The sequence below is a fragment of the Coffea eugenioides genome, chromosome 2 (genome assembly GCF_003713205.1).
Source record: "Coffea eugenioides isolate CCC68of chromosome 2, Ceug_1.0, whole genome shotgun sequence".
NCBI classification, from domain to species: Eukaryota; Viridiplantae; Streptophyta; class Magnoliopsida; order Gentianales; family Rubiaceae; genus Coffea; species Coffea eugenioides.
In genome coordinates this window covers 74428163-74446652 of record NC_040036.1, presented here as the reverse complement: position 1 = coordinate 74446652, position 18490 = coordinate 74428163, and the positions used below count along the sequence as shown (strand labels likewise).

Below are 18490 nucleotides of genomic sequence, written 5' to 3'. Positions count from 1 at the left end.
AAAAAAAATAAGATATGTAACTTCTTTATCCTGAAGAAACAAACAGATTGAGAGTGATTACACAGTGGACTAACACACTTATAATGAATTGTGATAAATGCAAGTTTCATATCTTGCATTCAGATACCACTTCTGCATGATTTTTCATCAATACACCGTCGGCAGTCAGCGTCGCTGCTACATTCACGGTAATAACACGTCACTTCTGATAGCCCTCCTTGCATCTTTGAGACAGACAAAACTGCATGTTACATAGAATAACCAGATACAAAAATGTTTTCCTTCAGCCACGAAAAAGCCAATAGAATTATTTCGATCTTTCCCGTCAAACCAAATAGACACAAAGGGGCAAATTGGAAATTATAAGATAGCACTAAAGGGGTTGGTTACACTAAAACTGTCGTGCTTTGTTATTAATATATAAAAGGTGGAAATTGGCTACTTCACCTCAAAATGACTTCCAGCCCAGGAAGTCTCCCATAGATTTTCTACAGTATTACCAAGAGCATTTGAAGGAAATGCAGTTTGTCGATATTGAAAGGGAAAAGCGTAAAGAAGGGACAAACAAAGGATCTTTTGCCGAGAAGGGAAGGAACATTACTCGAGGAAAAAGCTAAATGCCTCTAAAAAGAGCCCAAAAAAAAAACTCAAAATTAAGGGCAGCAGTTAGCCCTGAATTTAGTCTCCATTGGCGACCAATCTCCATGCTCAAAGAAATCGAGCTCTCAAAAGTTCTCTTGAATGCATTGTATTTTAACGTCCAGATGATGATGACCAGGAAGACCTTGAGCCGCTACCACCACCAAAACCATAAGTGGGGCGTCGATCATCACTGCGCCACCTGTCACTTGGTTGGGAGCGTTCATCTGCCCTTCCATTGCCCCACTGCATAGAATCTGGTGTAGGACCCTGCCCAGAATTGTCAAGCCGCTGCTTAAATTTAGGAACATACCTTCCAAGGGGTGGTCCTGCTGATGCTGCTGGAGCAGTAGCAGATGTTCTGGAGTCAGATCCACTTCCTCCACCATTCAGATCAGAATGTCTCGCAGGGCCGTCGCTTGATTTTCTCAGCCTTTCTTCTATTTCTTGTTCCCGTTGCCTCTGCTTTTCTGCTATACGATCTAACTTTGCTTGGTGCTCAGCTGCTTCCTTCTTTTGCCTCTCTGCCTCTGTATATATAAATGCAGAAATTCACAAATAGAATACACAAGCAAGTACATACACCTCAGATGAATAAAGGAGACGATTTAGGCATTCCCCTTTCTTATAAACTCCAAATCAACTTAACTTCTCCGAAAAACTTATCATTCAAATAACAATAATAGAATCTTAAGTTGTAATTGTGGATAGATGAAAAGGGCAAAATTGTCACAAAAATGAATAAACAATAAATAAAAAAGAGGGGTATATGAATGAAAATGGGACCGCAAAGACTCTCCTAAAAAAACCATATAGAAAAAAGTTTAACCTATAAAGCATAATTTCGAGATTTTAAGAAAACAGCTTTCAATTATAGTTTTGCATGAGCTTGCAATGATTATAGAGTTATTCTGTAAGCAGTAGTACCGTGCCGATTATCACCAGAAATTGTCATTGCAACAAGAAGCATCAGATTATGACTGGCCCGCGCAGCTAATCTAGGCTGTTCTAAAAGTTAGAGATCAAGAAGCTTATATTTCCTCAGTAACAAGCTACTAAGCTTGGTATCCCCATATTAGTTTCTTCTTTAGTTCCAGCCCATACATACATAGAAAAGCAACAGAAATACTCGAAGTAGAATGCCGTCACTTACACGAGTGTATATTAGCAAAACAAGATAGCATAATCATTCTTTAATTCTCAAACAAAACCACTGACTAAATGAAGGAGAGCCTACCTTCATGCTTACGAGCTTCCTCCTCTTCCTGCAATTTTTTCAGCCTTTGCTCTTCAGATTTCAAAAAGAACAACATCTTCCTCTTAATTTCCATCTCCTGTCTCCTCTGTTGGAGAATGTGATTGATCCTTTCTGCTCTCTCAGTTTTCAGCCTGTCATATTCTGTCTGCCGACGGTTCATGACTTTATCCTGGAACTGGTGCTGTACAGATAAGGTGAAATTTCAATACCAAGTTGACTGAAAATCAACACCAACATCTCTTCATAATGTAAGCCGTGTAGTTAAAAGTAACCGTGCTTAACCAACATATGATCAACTGAATAAAGTTTGCATTTCATTTCAAAATTCAAAAATTGCTGTTCACTTGTGCAACCAGACAATGTTGAAAGGCACAAAGAAAACCTACAACAAATAAATAAGTGTAGTTGCTCATCCCTCAAAATCTACAATTTTACCTCCTCCTAAGAAGCTGGTAAACTTTTCATTCATACCATGCCTATCTTCATTATGCACCCAACTTTTTCAATTTCATTTGAACACAAGGACAACAGATAAATTTAATAGTGCTAAAGCAATATCGACAACCAATGACAACTTTCCAAGTCAATCTGGCCAAGGGTACTTATATAGAGTGACATAGAAATGATGGATGTGATAGCAAGCTTTCAACTGGATTTAACAAAAAGTTTGGTGGCTGCTGGAGCAAGGTGCAAATTAAAGTGGAACATGGTCCGCTAGACTAATTGCAGCATTCTCTGAAAACAAAAAGTAAAAGGATATAAGAAAGAGGCATATTGAAAATTGTTGTAGCAACGTCATTTTCTCAATAGAAAACCACAATTCCAAATTTCAATTATCATGCCAATCAGAGACAAAAGAGGAGCCCATCTATCTGTATCGCAAATCAAGATTCTAACTGACTTGGCAAGGGTATTAAGAAAATTTGAAATAATACAATAACTTAAAGAGAAAGCAGAAATCAAATATGGAACACCACATTAGTCAATTCAAGGCAAGTGCAAATTCTGAAATACTTAATATTTAACAGGAAATACTTTTCTACAAGAAAGCACATTTAAAAAGGTGAACAGATAATAATACACTTAATATGGGATTGAGGGGCTACAAACCTTATGTTCGAACATCCGCACCAATCTTTTCTTCTCCTTGAGATCTCCATCATGGCGCTCTCTACTCAACTCAATTTCTTGCTAAAGCGGCACCGATTTAGTAAAATGTAAATTATGGCAATTTGTGACAAGAAAATATGTTGCAAAGTAGAAACCAAAAAAAAATGTTGCAAAGTTACAGTGCAGTAATACTTTAAAGCAAACAAAAATAGCAAAAGAGAGCCCTCGAAACAATTTAAGGAACTTAGGTATCAACAGCTGCCAACCATGGCAGCAGCAAATTGACAAATAAAAGCCATACCCGCTGTTCGCGTTCATGAAGGATCTTCTCTTCAATCAGACGATGTTGAAAGGCAGATTCAATTAAAAGGGCTGCTTCTTCTCTTTTTGCTCTTTCTAAAAAATCCATTGTCTTAACAAGCTTCTGCAATTTTTTTTCCATTTCCAATCTTTCTCTGAGTTGCTCACTCAGTGCCAACTCCATTAGAGTTTGCTTTGTCACTTTTTCCTGAAAATCAAACAATTGTGAATGATGTATTTTTTAACTCTCAGATGAGACATAGATGATAGTGACAATTGACTTACTCCCTCTAGGACAGGCTTCTTTCCCTTCTTTTTACTGCGCTTTTCAGCCTCCTGGAGTAATGCTTGTGCTTCTTCAAGTTCTCTCTCCTCTATTTCTTTAAGTATTCGTTGATTCTTCCTTTGTTCATACTCTGATGCAAGCCGCTTTTGTTCTGCCTCTTCAGTTAACTTTTGTAGTTTTAGCCTTTTAGTTTCCTCTTCCCGCTCCTTTAAAAAATCATTCATCCAAATTATTATTAAAAAAAAGACAGGTAACTGTCAAGCATTAAAAACAAGCCAAAATGGTCTGAAGATTCATCCATACCATCTCCAAAAGTAGGCGTTCTTGTTCTTCCTTGCGTTTCTCAATAATTGACTTCCTAGCAAGAAGTCTCTTGTGCTCCTTTTCAACAGTCTCTGACAGACCTGGAAGCACAAGTCCGATTTTAGAAGCTTTCTCTTCTGGTCGGTGTATCATTGCCCTTGATTTATTCAATAACTCAGCCAAAAACATCAGTTGGCCCCGGAAGCCCTCAGCTTCGATATCCTGAAACCAAATTATCATTGTAGTTACCCAATTGGTAATTTGAACAGTCTACTTATTGCTCTTATGGACAACTCAGGCAATTGAGCCACAAAAAAAAAAAAAAAAAAACTACTTTAGCATGAAGAAGCTGTAATAAGTAAGAATGAGGCAGTTGAAAATGGACAATCTCCAAATCCATGAATTCTTTAATTTGCTAGAACACTTAGAATGCAATGTGTTCTAGTTCTTGCATTATCCATCAAAACAAAATTAAAGTGAATAGCCACCAACTTGTTCCAAAAAAGAAACAACCATCTGGATACATGCACCAGTTTTCACTGATAAATCAAATTGCTGTCTGCATAGACCACCCTGATAGAAAGGCATTCAACTTCTTTTCCTGGCTACTCTGTAAAAGTAAATGTCCTAATACCCTATACAAAACAAAAGAAAATCAACCCAACAAGCTCAGAAGTGCCGCTGGACCGAGAAACTCATATTTCCAAAAGTCTAAATGCTGATCAAGAATGCCGCCAGACAAAACACAATTACCCTGTGTTTCTAGCTCACCCAAAAGGAGAAGCTAAATCAACTTGCACCTAGGTCTTGCTTAAGGGTTCTAAAAGCACGAAAAAAAAATGCCAAACAAGAGACAGCTTGCTTTCTAAGCATCATGCAGAATAAAATGTCCAGGAAGGCATTCCCAAATTCCATGTCTAAAAAATGAACAAATATCATATCTTTTGCACGCCAGTCAAAAAGAACTCTTTATAGGTCCAAAGTGGGAACTGGAAACTATTAGTCTTGTAAGAATCAACTCACCATGCTACTAAAAATAACAGCATTCTTTATGTGATCAATTTTCATGGAGAGAAAATTGTACTTGACAGCATCCATAGAAATTTTCTCCAAGAAGGAAAATTCAACAAAGGGAATCATCTTGCATAAGCTGTCAATTTTCATTGTCTGATACACTTCAGACACCTGAAATGCCAACACAAGATAAATGTTATTAGCAAGTGGGACAGCAATGCTGTCAAGAAGAGTCCCTACAAAGTCATTGCAAAAAAAATTCAAAGGGCTTATTGACCATTCTTTTGTGGCTATGCCAAGGTGGAGATTTTGTGCATTGACATGAAAAAAGAACAAAATGAACATCTATGGCAGTATGATTGGGCAAGAAACTTGTTATAGTTATACTATAAACAAATTCAAGGACAACCTCCTAAAGATTTGTCACACAGCAGAATAGCCTTCCAGATACTATACTATCTCAAAGACAAACTATAAGCTATGGATGGAGAAGCCAATCAATTAGAGGTTGCAACAAAAACATTCACCTGCTTCAGCAATCTCAGGGCAGCTAGTTTCTCCAGTGCAGAAACATATTGTGATAGCTGCACTTCTGGTAGAGAGGATGCTGAAGAAAGTTTACCACCAATCTTGGATATCTTGGACAACAACGGCTGTACTTTTGATGCAAGATCAAGAGGAAGAAACTCAAGCTCCAAAAGATAATAGAGGTCCTTTACTTCTGGCATTACACAGGACAGGATACCTTTGGAAGCCTGTCAATTTGTACAGAGGGAGGCAGGAAAAAAGACAATATCTAAGTGAGAGAAGAAAAGAAAGAAGATGCAATTTGCTTTTGAATCCCATAGAATTAAGGCACAAATCCATATAGGTTTGCAGTAATATAGAATCAACATCAGCAATAGAAACATTGAAGCAGCTCGTGGTTCCTATTATTCCTCAAGGGAAAAAGAAAAAATGAAAATTATGGTGGCTGGCAGACGTAGATTGTGCTTGATATAGTAAATACAGCACATCCTAATACTTTGCATTGTTCTGAAACCTATTCAATTATTCAGGCTGGCTTAAAGAAACCACCATAGGCCTCTGCATGATCAGGAACAAAGGCCTCAAACCAGCAATAGTCAGCTAGGAGGGGACATCATGCACTCACAGACAGCCAATGGCTAAACTATCTCTAAGCCCATAAATTCTCCTATTTCACGCTTCAGTCTAGGATCAGCTTGACCATCAAACTTGAGATCTTATCAAAATTGAAGCAACAAAAAAATGAAAATTTTGTTTAGGTATTTGGATTCAGGATTAAACTATACAAACCAAAGACTTCAGATCTTACCACTTCTGACAGAAGGGATGACCGTGAGAGCTGAAAGAAGAACAAAGAATCATGTTTAGAAATGAGGAACCATTTGAAAGATATAATGAACGTCATCAACTTTCAATGGCAATTACCACTTCTCTACCCTCAAGTTTAGGGTCAAGTATGAACCCTATGAGATTAGCCATCCTTGAGTTGCGTTCTTTTCCATTTTCTTGTTCCACATGAGATGTCCCATGCCCACGATTATAGGGAGGAACTGAGAGAGCAGCTAAGACCACAGCTGATGCAATTAATTGTAAATCCTTCTGAGTCAAGTTTTTATTGAAGCTTTTCTGAAAAGAAAAAAGCTTCAACCAAGCATAAGCATGATACAGATGGCTAGAGGACATCCAAAATATCTCTGTCAACTTGGCATAGTAAACAACCAGTAGAGATGGTTTTGGTTGCTTTTTGACCATGCACATTAGTCCATGTATATCTTCTACTGAACGAAATGCTTCCTGCAGAAAACCATTTCACAAAATAAGCAACATATAATAACCAGCAAGAGCACAGACCCCAGAGTGAAAACTGTGTAGTAAATGCATACTCTTGTCTGATCAGAAACAAACTAAGCACAAACCTGCCAGAGCTCAAGTTCTGTTGCAATTTTTAACTGCTCAAATCTCGTATCAAGAAACAGTTGCAGGCTTTCAGGAGCAGATAGATCAGGACGGTCCCTTTGGTCCCTGTACTTGTTAAGGTTTACCAGATGGTTCCGGATTATCTCACACAAGCGACGAAACTCTGTCGTGCGTTTGTATTGTCTGCAGAACTGAAAAGCACGGTGTGCAGTCATCTACAAGACAAGACATGGAGTTACATAAGGACCTGCTGACTTTATATTCAACTTTAGAAGGAACAAAACACAGCACAAGCTAATATAAACCAAACTTCTCTCAGCTTTTATTAGCCTCGGAAAGTAGGTTTTAGAAAAGTTTAACCTCCAAATTCTGATGGCATTATTAGCTTAATGAAAGCATTGCTATCCTAGAAGTATTCCATCCATTTTCCATTGTATGACACCTTTCTTGCCTATCAACATCTATACCATAAGAGGAGCATGTGCAATTTTCTCCAGATTTCTTAAACTGCTCAACAAAATATAATTTCCCAAAATGATGCTTTAAAAGTAGCTTTTACAAGCACATATCCAAAACTTTCGGCAATCCAATATTTTAAAAATCCAAAAGTTATTTTCAAAAACACCTTGAGGATTGATTCTATTTTTTTTGTCCTTTTACATTACACAGATATTTGCATAGGACTTCACGCTGCCAGTAATTATCTCAAACTGCAACTGGGGGGTGGGAAAGAAAAGAACTAGTGTCTGTGTGATCAACATCATTCCTTGCAACAAGGCAGAAGAGTGTTTGTCACTACCAAACAGCAGTTGTTATAAAACAAAGTACAACACAAAGTTTACCAAGACATTTGAAGTCTACCCCGCTCAGTAATTATTCTTGTAAAATGAAATCGCATACAGCCATGCCTCAAAGTTCAAGTTGCTACATGCTCAAATAAGCAGATTTAGCAAATTCTAAAACACAACAGGTTCACAGGTTTGTGCCAAAGAAGTTATTTACTCATATGTGCAATGCCAAGAGATGTTCAATAAGGCCATACCGCATAAAGTGCCTCCAACTTTGAATTGTTCCGTAATATTTCAAGCACTGTTCTGTAGGTTTCCCATAAGAATTTAAACCACGGTGTCACAAGCTCTCTGTCAGACCTATCCTTTCCCTTCTGGCCACTGACATAACTCAACATCAGATCTTCTGGCCTCCTATCAGCCTCTAGATCATCAACATCAAGGGCTTCTTCCAAGGCATCAGCCTGACTACGAGCCAGCTCAGCTCTCTCCGTAGAAAGATGCATAAAGTGCTTTATGACTTCTTCTAATGAGCTGACATTGACTTGCTGGCACATAATCCGATACTGGTTCAAACCATCCCTAGCACCCTTACGCATTTCAACACAAAGCTCAATATATTTGAACATGATTCTTTCAAGCGTCTTAGTCCATGCCCTATATCTCCTTGAGGTGATAAGTCGATGAATGGTATCCCAGGCTTCTTGCTTCTGTCCGACATTTAACAACTCTAAAATGTAGAAATGTTAAATGAGGTCAGTTAAATCATAATCGGACCGAAAAAAAAGAAATGTAAGATAAGGATGAAATTAAGGCCACTATTTACCATCAGCACGCTTCAAAGCATTCTCTGGCTTAGCAAATGCAGTCGTCATATTGATCAGTTGAAAAGTTTCACTTACTGAAAGTATGTGGCGTCAATCAACTCTGACCTGTTGCACAAGGCCAACAGTATCTATCAAAGAAAAAGAATATTATCGTCAAAAATCCAAAATATACAGAAAAAGCAGAAATAATATAGAGGGCTTGTCCTTGGTTGATTATCTTAGCTGATTATAGATTCTGATTTTGAATAATCTATTATTGTGATTTTCTCGTCTGCTTTTCTATTAGGTTTATAGATATTTTAATAGCCAAAAAAGTAAAACACATAAGTAACTAAAGAGTAGCATTTGTTGATTCTAATTATTCTTTTTAATCACTTTTCATAATCAGATTTTGCAAAATCTAGAGCAAATAAGAACAATGCCACAATGCAAATAGAAATATCGAACTAAACGAGGGAAAACCCAAAAAGAAGCAAAAGAAAAGAAAAAGCTGAGAAGAATCAACATGACATCTAGAACAGAATTTGGCTTAGCATCAGAGTCACCTAATAAATCAGTTTAACAACATAAATTACAAGTCCAAACAGATGAAGACTTCTCACACCGTACAAATCTTAAGAGATACCCAAAGAACTTTGTAATAGATAAATGATGACTGTAACTCTCTCAAGCCATTTTCCTACCATTTTCTTTACTTTTTCACTCTTTACCCTCTTTCTGCTGCCAAGTACTGGCTTGCCTCTTTTATTTTATTTTGTATTTCTTCCCATTGCTTACCTTTTTATTTTATTGTTTTTCTTTTTTGCCTTTTTTGTTCCCAAAAGAGGAACTATTCCATTCAGTGGTTCTTAGCACACACGAGAGCTTAGAAACAAACAAAGCTGGCACGATTTACAAAGTTAATGAGCCAATCTAAAATCCTTCACTGCTGCTTCAACTCTCCATTACAGCAAGACAAACTTTCAATGAGGACTGACTTATTACTGTGATATGTTATTACCGAATTCAAAAAGGTAATCCCACTAAATATATAAAGTCAAATGGGAGAAACTACATCGCCCGGGGCCCTCCTTGCATTCGTTGTTTCATACGAAGATAAGCCATTTCAAAGAAAACATAATCACTACAAATTATATTGCCTTAGCAATCCTAATACGCCATTTGGGACAAAAGTACCAATGCTGTAAAAGGTTTACTAGACCATATATTATGACTGGGTTATATGCATATGCAAGTTGATTCTTACAACAGAAAAGTAATTATTACGTCCAAATTGTAGTATTTTCCTACATTGCCTAGAGCCTAATGTCGAAGCATCATTCAAATAATGAATTTAAACCACAACGGAAAAGAAAATCCAAAATATCAATAGAAAAATAAGTAACTTGGCAATGCGCACTCAAATCATCCATCATATAACAACAGCGATAATCATAATCACAATGCACGAATATATAATTCAGATGAACTACAGAAAATCCGAATTAATTTTATTTCCAGATGAGCACGTAAAACCCGCGACTGATATAGACTTACTGAGAACGAGGAACTCCGCAGAGCAAAAAAAAAAGTTTATTTTCAATTTGCGCATGCGAAGGAAAGAGTTCAAAAACATAAAAGAAATTTACCTGAAAAGGTCAATGCGGCGACGTTTGAGGAGGAGAGGACGTGTACGGCGGTGAAGCGGTGGCGGAGAGAAGTGGAGGTGCTGTTTTGGCGGCAAACGAGGGAAACTTGCACGACGCGGCGATAAAGTGGCTAGGGTTTATTACTTTATTCGAGACTAAAGATGCATGCAAAGTTAACGCCTAGCGGTGGAATTTGTACCCAAGTCCTTAAGGATTCACCTGATTCAAACTTTAGCACTTTTTTGTTGGATAGTGTTAATTTACGCCCATCTTCTATTTTCCCAAATGCAAAATTCCCAACTCATGAAAAACTACTTGATTAGAAAATATGTACATAAATAAGAGGTTAAAAAGCTGTTTATAGGAGGAGAGATGGGTTGGATGGTTCAAACAAGAAAATGTAAGTGAGAGATCCCGAATTTGAATACTACCATTTACACTACAAAAAAATAAGGCTATTGATAATTTGTGGTGCCTCAAAAATGCTTCCTTGAAAAAAATTTTCCATAAGACGTCATTTAACACATTTCAATAAGATGTCATACTCTATTTCAAGGAAAGCATCTAGTTTTGACGAGAGTGGGATCATTGCAGTGGGTCCAATTCCTAATGGATTGTCAAAATGTATTGCCAAAATATGGGCGTCAATTCACAATGTAAATCTGCCAGAATGTACCCGTTCGTCAGTTCACAATGCAAGCATCTAGTTTCGATGAGAGTGAGATCGCTACGATGGAGTCTAATTTCTACTGGATTACTAAAATGTATTGTCAGAGTGTACTCGAGCGTCAGTTTGCAACGTAGATGTGTTAAGAGGAGAAAATTTTAAAATTATTATGAAAAAAAAAAAAGTTTTCCATTTGAGGGGTTGTTGGTGTTGGGGTTTCTAAGAATAGATAGTTCGCATTTGCCGAATACGAGCTCACAAATACGATTTATTATTGAATTTCTGATTTTGTAAAAATCTAAAAAAAAAATTTTGCTTCAGACCTCGCATTTGAATTTGTGGTTTGGATGCGAGGTCAGGCATCCAAACCTCCATCTTTGGACTTCTGAATCAGGTCCGGCCACATCTGCGTTTCCATGTTTCCAATAAATTTCCACACACTTAACATGAATAGTTTGCAAAAAGCGTATAAATGCATGTAAAAATTAGTACTAATATGTCTGAAACTGAAGTCCAGGGGAGGAGAGCTGTACGGACTTGCGAAGTGCTGCGAGGATAATGGATGGCATCGGAGATTAGAACTTTCCGTTTGCCATCAATCACTAAAGCACGGCGATCCAACGTAACATTGGCAGCGAATGATGCCAAAACGGCAGAAAGAAAAACAATTATGAACAGGAACAACACCATTGTTGTTGTTCCTCTCATTTTCTGCAAATTTAGCTCCTTCGTTCTGCTATCTTTTTTTTTTTGGTTTAAAAAAAATGCTAGTAGTTCAACTTGGAGGATATTCAACTGGTAAGTAATTAATACTAATAAATTGGAATTTTAATGGCGGGTTTTTTTTTATTAAGATTTTTACAAAATCAGAAATTCAATAATAAATCGCATTTGCTGAATGTAAGTTCAGTGAGCACGCATTCGGCAAATGCGAACATCACTTAGACAGAATGCTACACTCAAAAAGCCTCATTTGTAGAAATTTTTCTGTGTTAGAGTGTACCCGATCATCAATTCACAATATAGATCTATCTAGTTTCGACGAGAGCGAAATTGATACGATTCGAGAGTGAAATTGATACGATTCGATCCAATTCCTGCTGGATCGCCAAAATGTACTCGGGCGTCAGTTTGCGACATAGATTTTCAAAAAAATAAAAGATACCCGATTTAATTTCCCTAACTTATATAGGGTTGCCTGGTCTAATTGCAAGAGGCAATATTGAGACCAACACAACAAATATAGATCTTATCAAGGTTTTAAAATCGAATTTAAATTGGGGCAATTTAGAAGTCATAGATCAGATCATATCTACTATCACAGAATTAAAACTCTACTAAAAATATTAAAAATCAATATCTGTTTATTTGTAGTTTATAGTTCATGATCTATTTATCTGTGAGTTTATAGTCATGAAAACATATATGAATAGATTTAGAAAATGAAATGTTAGGCGAGCAAACAAATTTCTTCAGTTAATGTATATAACAGTTGTGCTCTTCCCACCCGTTAAAAACAAACTGAGAGATTTTATAGCTATGATCAATCGCCATCTTAACAGATTGGCATATTTTGCCGTGGTAATTCTTTAAAAATGTGCGTAAGAAGAGTTCTAACGAGTAATTATATATCACTAACCCACCTTCCCTTCTTCACTCACCCCACTCTCCCCCACTTCCATCTTTATACGGAAAGAAACTGCACATAGATAACAATGCCTACTTAAGTTGCTCAGAACCAAGGCAGCAGCATATTGGCAATGAACATCTAGAACCTTGACAATTGTATGCCTGTTGTCCTGCATAAAACTTCTTTCACATAACTCCATCCACGCATATAATCAGCTTATCCATGTCTCTGCTTAAAGTAAAACTTAAGTTACTCATCCAGTTGTTGAGAAAAAGGAAACCCGAGTCTAGGGAGAAAAATTCTGGGCATTGCAGCAGGGGAAAAGGGTGGTCGAAAACCAAAAGCTTTCTGTCGAAGCATATTGGCTCAGTTTTCTCCGAAGCTTTAGGTAATAACGAGTCACAAGAGATGTTGAGCATCTCCCAGGAACAGGAAGGAAAGCATGATAGGATTGATCGTTCTACAACTAAGGAACATTCGGAAGGACAAGGGATTGCACCAAACGATCAAGAAGTGCTTGGTAGACGAGGAGAAGTCTTTGGTGAAAGAAGTTTGCAGCAGTCAGTTAATGCTGGTAAGCCCTCAAGTTTCATATCTTCTTACATCACCAAATGCAAATGGAAATCGAATGAAGTATACAAATACTGACACTGGTTTATCGATAGGCAATAGTTTTTCTGGTAGTTTTGCCACCAATGTCAATCTTTCAGGGGAACAGGAGAGGTCAAAGCAATTGGCTCGAATTCCAAGCAGGAGATGTAGCAGTCACAAGAAGCGTAGGCACGCAAAGTTGAAGCTAAAGAAAGGCATCCAACAGGGTAAAGAAAGTGAAGAAGAAGATGAAGAAAGCGGAGGAATTGAATTGTGCAAGAAGAAGATTCTAATGGGAGGAAAGTGCCGGCCCCTCAACAAATCAGGCACACTTCAGTATGATGAAAATGGCATTCTGTTGCCAGAAGTACCATAAGTAGTGCTCAACAGCCTTCTTGCATGTTATGTAATTAGGGAATTGAATCCGCTTCATAGTCCTTATGCCCAACAATATTGTGAGCTAGACTTTCTTGCATGTTATGAAATAGCATCCGCCGCATGGTCCTCGTACCACTTCCAGAACAGAGCCTCATTTCTCCAGCCGGCCGAAGCATCTGCAATGCTCTATTTCTGTGTTCATATTCGTTTTAACGCAGTTCGGAAAAAACAAAGAACTTACACATTCCAACCTCTAGTTGTGCTTGGCCCATTTGCACATAATACAGCAAATACATACGCTCCTCCATACTCACTGTAGCTTCGGAACTTACTAGAAGCACTCGTGTTAAATTTGATTCACCTGTTTGCATGGAAGGCAACTTTAATTTACTTTTACATGTAGCTTCCACGTATCTGCTTCAACAGAAACTTTTCTGTGTCCAAAGTGGCCATCTCAAGTACTGATGGCCCTCCTGGCATGTTTTTCGCGAAGCCAACAGATGTTGCCCCTCCTGGGCAGCTCATCTGGCAGCGCACGCCTCTTTAGGAGCGCTTGCCAGGGGTTCGAGTCGTGCAGGGTTACCGTGCTTGGGGGGATGGGGCCTCTCCTCCCGGGTCGCTGGGGATTAATCGGGCCGCCTTCGGGTCTTGACCCGGACACCCCAGTGTCGACAAAAAAAAAAAAAAATCTGATGGCCCCATGCAAATAATTTAGTTGAACAAGCTAAATCCAGGCCATAGATCATTTCTACAGTGGTCACATGGAAAAAATTTGGAAGTAAGAGCAAGTTGTCTGTACAAATACACTGCCAATATCACATTAGTGAAGCAAACAGATTTTGACAAACTATCCTTTTGATAATAGAAACAAGCTAAAGAAAATACCAAGTCCTGATAACGATTTCAAGTAGCAAATCCGACATAAGAGCCCTGGTGTTTACAAATCCGCCACCAAACGCAAGCAAGCAATAACACACATAACACATGCAGCTACAAAGTTTTCTAATTATAGCTTCAAAGGTTTCAAACCAAGGGATGCACGAAGTCTATTTGCCTCTGCAATCTCTGGATCTGGATGGTCAGTTCCATCATCCTTCTTCTTCTCCTTCTCTTTCTTCTTCTTTGGCTCATCCCGAGTGGTACTATCATCAGGTCCATCCCCACGCCTTCTGGGACTGGCACTGCTGCGAGCATGTCTTTTACGACGCTCTTCATCACGGTCCTTGCGATCTCTACTTCTACTTCGGCTCCTTGAGTGACTTCTACGCCGGCCACGATCCCTGTCTCTCCTATCACGTTCCCTACCTTCTCTTTCACGTTCTCTCTCCCGACCATATTCCTTATCTTCTCTCAGGCGATGGCGGTCCCTATCCCTCTCCCGCTCTCGATCCCTATCTCTATCTCGTCCCCTGCCACGATCCCTGTCATAGTCTCTATCTCTATCATAGTCCCGATCTCGATCATAATCTCGATCCCTATCATAGTCTCGGTCATAATCTCGATCCCTGGAAACACAATTTAAATTAGAAACCTTGGCCAAGCAAGAACATCACAACTGTTGATCAAAAACTCTAAAGGCAAAACTATACATGTTACTTTCACTAAATTATAGTTACTGGAAGTTTCAGTATCATAAAAGTAAGCATAGAGAAATATTTGTTGCTCAGTAATTTTTTTTCTTAATGCCTTCACAGACCTGAGATCCATTAGTCATTAGTGGATTGCTTCTTTTCTAAATACCTTCCTTTTTTATCCTTGGTATGTGGAGAAGAAAAATTAAACCAAAAAAAAAAGAAAACAAATCATAGTGAGGTAGAATTAGGAAGGGAACAAACCGCAGAAATGTAAAAACAAATGAAAAGGGCAAAAAGATTAAGAAGTTAATAGAAATGGGAGCACTTGCATTCCAGTAATTATAAAGATGTATGACCCATCATACTTCTCACTGCACACTGTCAGTGCAGAGAAACCTGGCAGGATCATGAAAAATTGTTCTAGGAAGCTGTTTTTAAGCCATAGTGGGGAACCAAAATCCACAGCACTGGCAACACCCTTTATTATATTATATTTAAACATGGACGGTACAATCTACTATGTGCGCGTGTGCATGTGGTACAGCAATTCTCATGACAGCTTCCACTAGAAAATAGCTAAGACTAAGAATAATACTCTATTGAGAAAGCTGTCAGATATTCAAACGCATCATCTAGCAATATCTTAAAAATCACAGAAAAATAGTACTCATCAAGCTTATGCCAAATACTTGTGCAAAATGGGAATGAGCATTCCACATCATCAAGCTCAAGTACATTTGACTTTAAGATGCAGGTAAGAATAAATTCTGCCATGTTCCAACAGAGCCAAAAATTGAGGAGTACTAATAACCAAAATTTCTCCCCAAGCCATGATGAAAAGGGAACAGAGGTAAAGAGCAACAAGACCAACCTGTATCTATGACTGTCTCGTCTTCTATCCCGATCTCTTTCCCTTGTTGGACTACGTCCGCGGTAGTAATCCTGTTTCCCAAAGAAAAACCAAGAATATGAAAGTTAGGAGACACTTTCAAATTTCAAATGCAAACATATTTTCTCTCAACAAAAATCAAGCTAAAGAATGGACCTTCTCATGATCCCCATCATCTGACCCTGCAGCTAGTTGGTCGTCTTCATCCTTTTCTTCCTCTTCCTCAAAATCATCTTCCAGAGCACTTCTTCTAGGTTCTAAAGAACCTAAGGCTTCAAGAGTCCACCTGGCAGTAAAACAAGAATATGCAAGTTAAGAGCAGAAAATCACGATAAACCCCAGGCTCCCCTGCCCCGCGGGCCCCGAGGGGGGGGGTGTTGATGGGAACCACATCCTAAGTTGGAGTTTGTAAACAGAAAGTCCAGATCCACTTGAATAACCAATCAATCCCACCCACCTACAAATTTATCTGCACTGGAGCCACCATAATCATTGGAATTCATATATAATCCAAACAAGAATTCATTTGAGCATGTTGATTCTTCATTATACCAAACATGTACAGAAAGATTTCCCCAATTTTAGTTCTATCTAGTAGTAAAATGCTCCCTCTTCAATTCTAAGCATTCATACAATTTCCTGCAGACCTCAGTGATGTTCAACAACCACATGATGGAGTGAATAAGATTGTGCAGTCACTTTATATCCCATTCGCCATGCACTTACATATTGTTCTAGTCACCAATCACATATGTTCTCAAACATGTAATACAAAATTCACATTTGGGACAATATAGATAGAACCTAACCTTTTCTTGATACGGGGCAATGAAATATCACACGAGTAATCTGTTGTCAAAAGTTCATCAATGAACTCATCCACATGAGTCAAACCGAATCCTGAAACGAATCAACAACACAGCTAAGCAAGAAAGACCCCAAACTTTGAACTAAATTAGATTGGGGGAAAAAACCCTAGAAAGAGCTCAATTTACTTACTTCCATCATTCGTTTTTTGCCTGAGCTTTCTATAATCATTATACAAGGGCTCCAAATACCGATAAACATCAATATCTGTCCCTGTCAATCTCAAATAGAATGCTCCAAGAACACGGACATATCTGCTCAACCAAAATTGCAAATTTCCCAAATCAACGAAAAGGTATTCTACCAAAATTTTCAAGAAAAACAAAAGAAACTGAACAAATACCAATAAACAAAAACCCACTTGTAATCTTCGTTCTTGATGAACTCGACAACAATCTCTTTGTCAGGTTGAATTTGGAGCATTTTGGTGACAAGGCAAATGAAAGGAGTGGGTTTGCGACTGCCTCCGTAGGTCCCGCCGAGGTGGTCGAGCTCCATTGCTTTATCGACTAGGGTTTCGGCCGTAAGACCAAAGCATTGCTCCTTCCAGTAGGTGTTTTGGTAAATCTTGGACCGGACAATCTTCTCCACCAGATTTTGAGGATTCGTCCCCCTTATGCTCTTCGCCGACGGGTCCGTCCGGTTCGCCATCTTTCCAGCCTCAACGATGTTGGAGCCAGAGGATTTTGAGAAGATGGGTAGGTTTAACAAGAGTTGTTCTTTATTAAAGTACTAAAAGAACATCGTTCAAAAATCTCTCTTCTAGGGTAAATTTTCTTTTAACCCCCTATAATTTGGTTGGTGTTTTACCACATAATCCTCTATAATTTAAAAGAATAAATCTTATATACACTGACGGTGCATACACTATCACTATTAAATTCATAACACATATACAAAGATTGAATTTCAAATTCAAATTTTACATCGTTATCATTCATCCAACGCTGAAATATTAATCTAATTTAAAAACGTATATATAACTTGTCTATAATTTGGGTTAAGGTGTTACCGTTAGTTTTTTCATTAATCCTTTAAAACTAACAATTAATATTAAAGATTTAAAATCAAACTAATAAATTGATAAATTCACCTGTTCACTACTTTTTTTCCCTTTTTTTCTTTTTTCCTTTTCTTTTTCTCTTTTTTTTCGGAAGAAAAGTGATGATTTTGAAAACTTATACTTTGATCTACAAAATCTTAATTTTCTCCAAATACAAAAGAAATGGAAAGGAAACAAAAAATAAATAAATAAGAAACAAAAAAGATGGAAGGGAAATATAAAACAAACAAATAAGAAACAAAAAAATACCTAATTTTTTTTTACTACAAATATCATTATAGGTTTTTTAGCCAAGTTTTAATGGTATTTTTTGTTTTTTATTTATCTATTTTTTATTTCAATTTCTTATTTTGTATATTTAGAGGGGAAAAAGAAGTAATGAAAGGGTAAATTTATCAAGTTATTAGTTTGATTTTGACTTTTTACTATTGACCATTAGTTTTAAACAATGACACCCTAACTTAAATCATAAGGGAGTTGTATATAAGTATTTAAACTATTGGAGGTTATGTGATAAAATACCAAACTACATGATAAAAAACCAAAGATAATTTATCCTTTCTTTTATGATCTGTTTGATAACTGAATTCAACACTCAAAGTTAATGGATTTAAATCTTAACAGGTTTAAATACGTTTAATAACTAAAAATAGAACATCTTAATTAACTAAGTAGAGTGATAAGCTATTCATTTATCATTTAATGTGATACACACTCAAATGTATCAAATTTAG

The 18490-nt window shown here is 37.5% G+C and overlaps 2 protein-coding genes across 3 annotated transcripts; both read right to left on the bottom strand.

Annotated features, from left to right (window-relative positions):
• Positions 1 to 337: 337 nt before the first annotated feature.
• On the bottom strand, positions 338 to 10218 carry LOC113763471 (eukaryotic translation initiation factor 3 subunit A-like). 2 transcript variants are annotated; one of them, XM_027307298.1, is made up of 14 exons: positions 10098 to 10218; positions 8469 to 8597; positions 7897 to 8372; positions 6854 to 7069; positions 6363 to 6731; positions 6247 to 6276; positions 5438 to 5665; positions 4920 to 5081; positions 3897 to 4118; positions 3593 to 3799; positions 3309 to 3515; positions 3008 to 3088; positions 1877 to 2078; positions 338 to 1169 (listed from the first exon to the last, which is right to left on the bottom strand). In XM_027307298.1, exons 2-14 carry the CDS (start codon positions 8515 to 8517, stop codon positions 754 to 756), a joined length of 2865 nt encoding a protein of 954 aa, XP_027163099.1. In that variant the 5' UTR covers positions 8518 to 8597; positions 10098 to 10218; the 3' UTR covers positions 338 to 753. The 2 variants fall into 2 exon arrangements, with proteins under 2 accessions (XP_027163099.1, XP_027163100.1); XM_027307299.1 differs by having other exon boundaries at positions 8469 to 8574.
• Positions 10219 to 14120: 3902 nt separating this feature from the next.
• On the bottom strand, positions 14121 to 17383 carry LOC113761098 (pre-mRNA-splicing factor 38). Its single transcript, XM_027303936.1, has 6 exons — positions 17055 to 17383; positions 16826 to 16947; positions 16636 to 16726; positions 15983 to 16112; positions 15809 to 15879; positions 14121 to 14868 (listed from the first exon to the last, which is right to left on the bottom strand). Exons 1-6 carry the CDS (start codon positions 17342 to 17344, stop codon positions 14370 to 14372), a joined length of 1203 nt encoding a protein of 400 aa, XP_027159737.1. The 5' UTR covers positions 17345 to 17383; the 3' UTR covers positions 14121 to 14369.
• Between the last annotated feature and the right edge of the window lie 1107 nt (positions 17384 to 18490).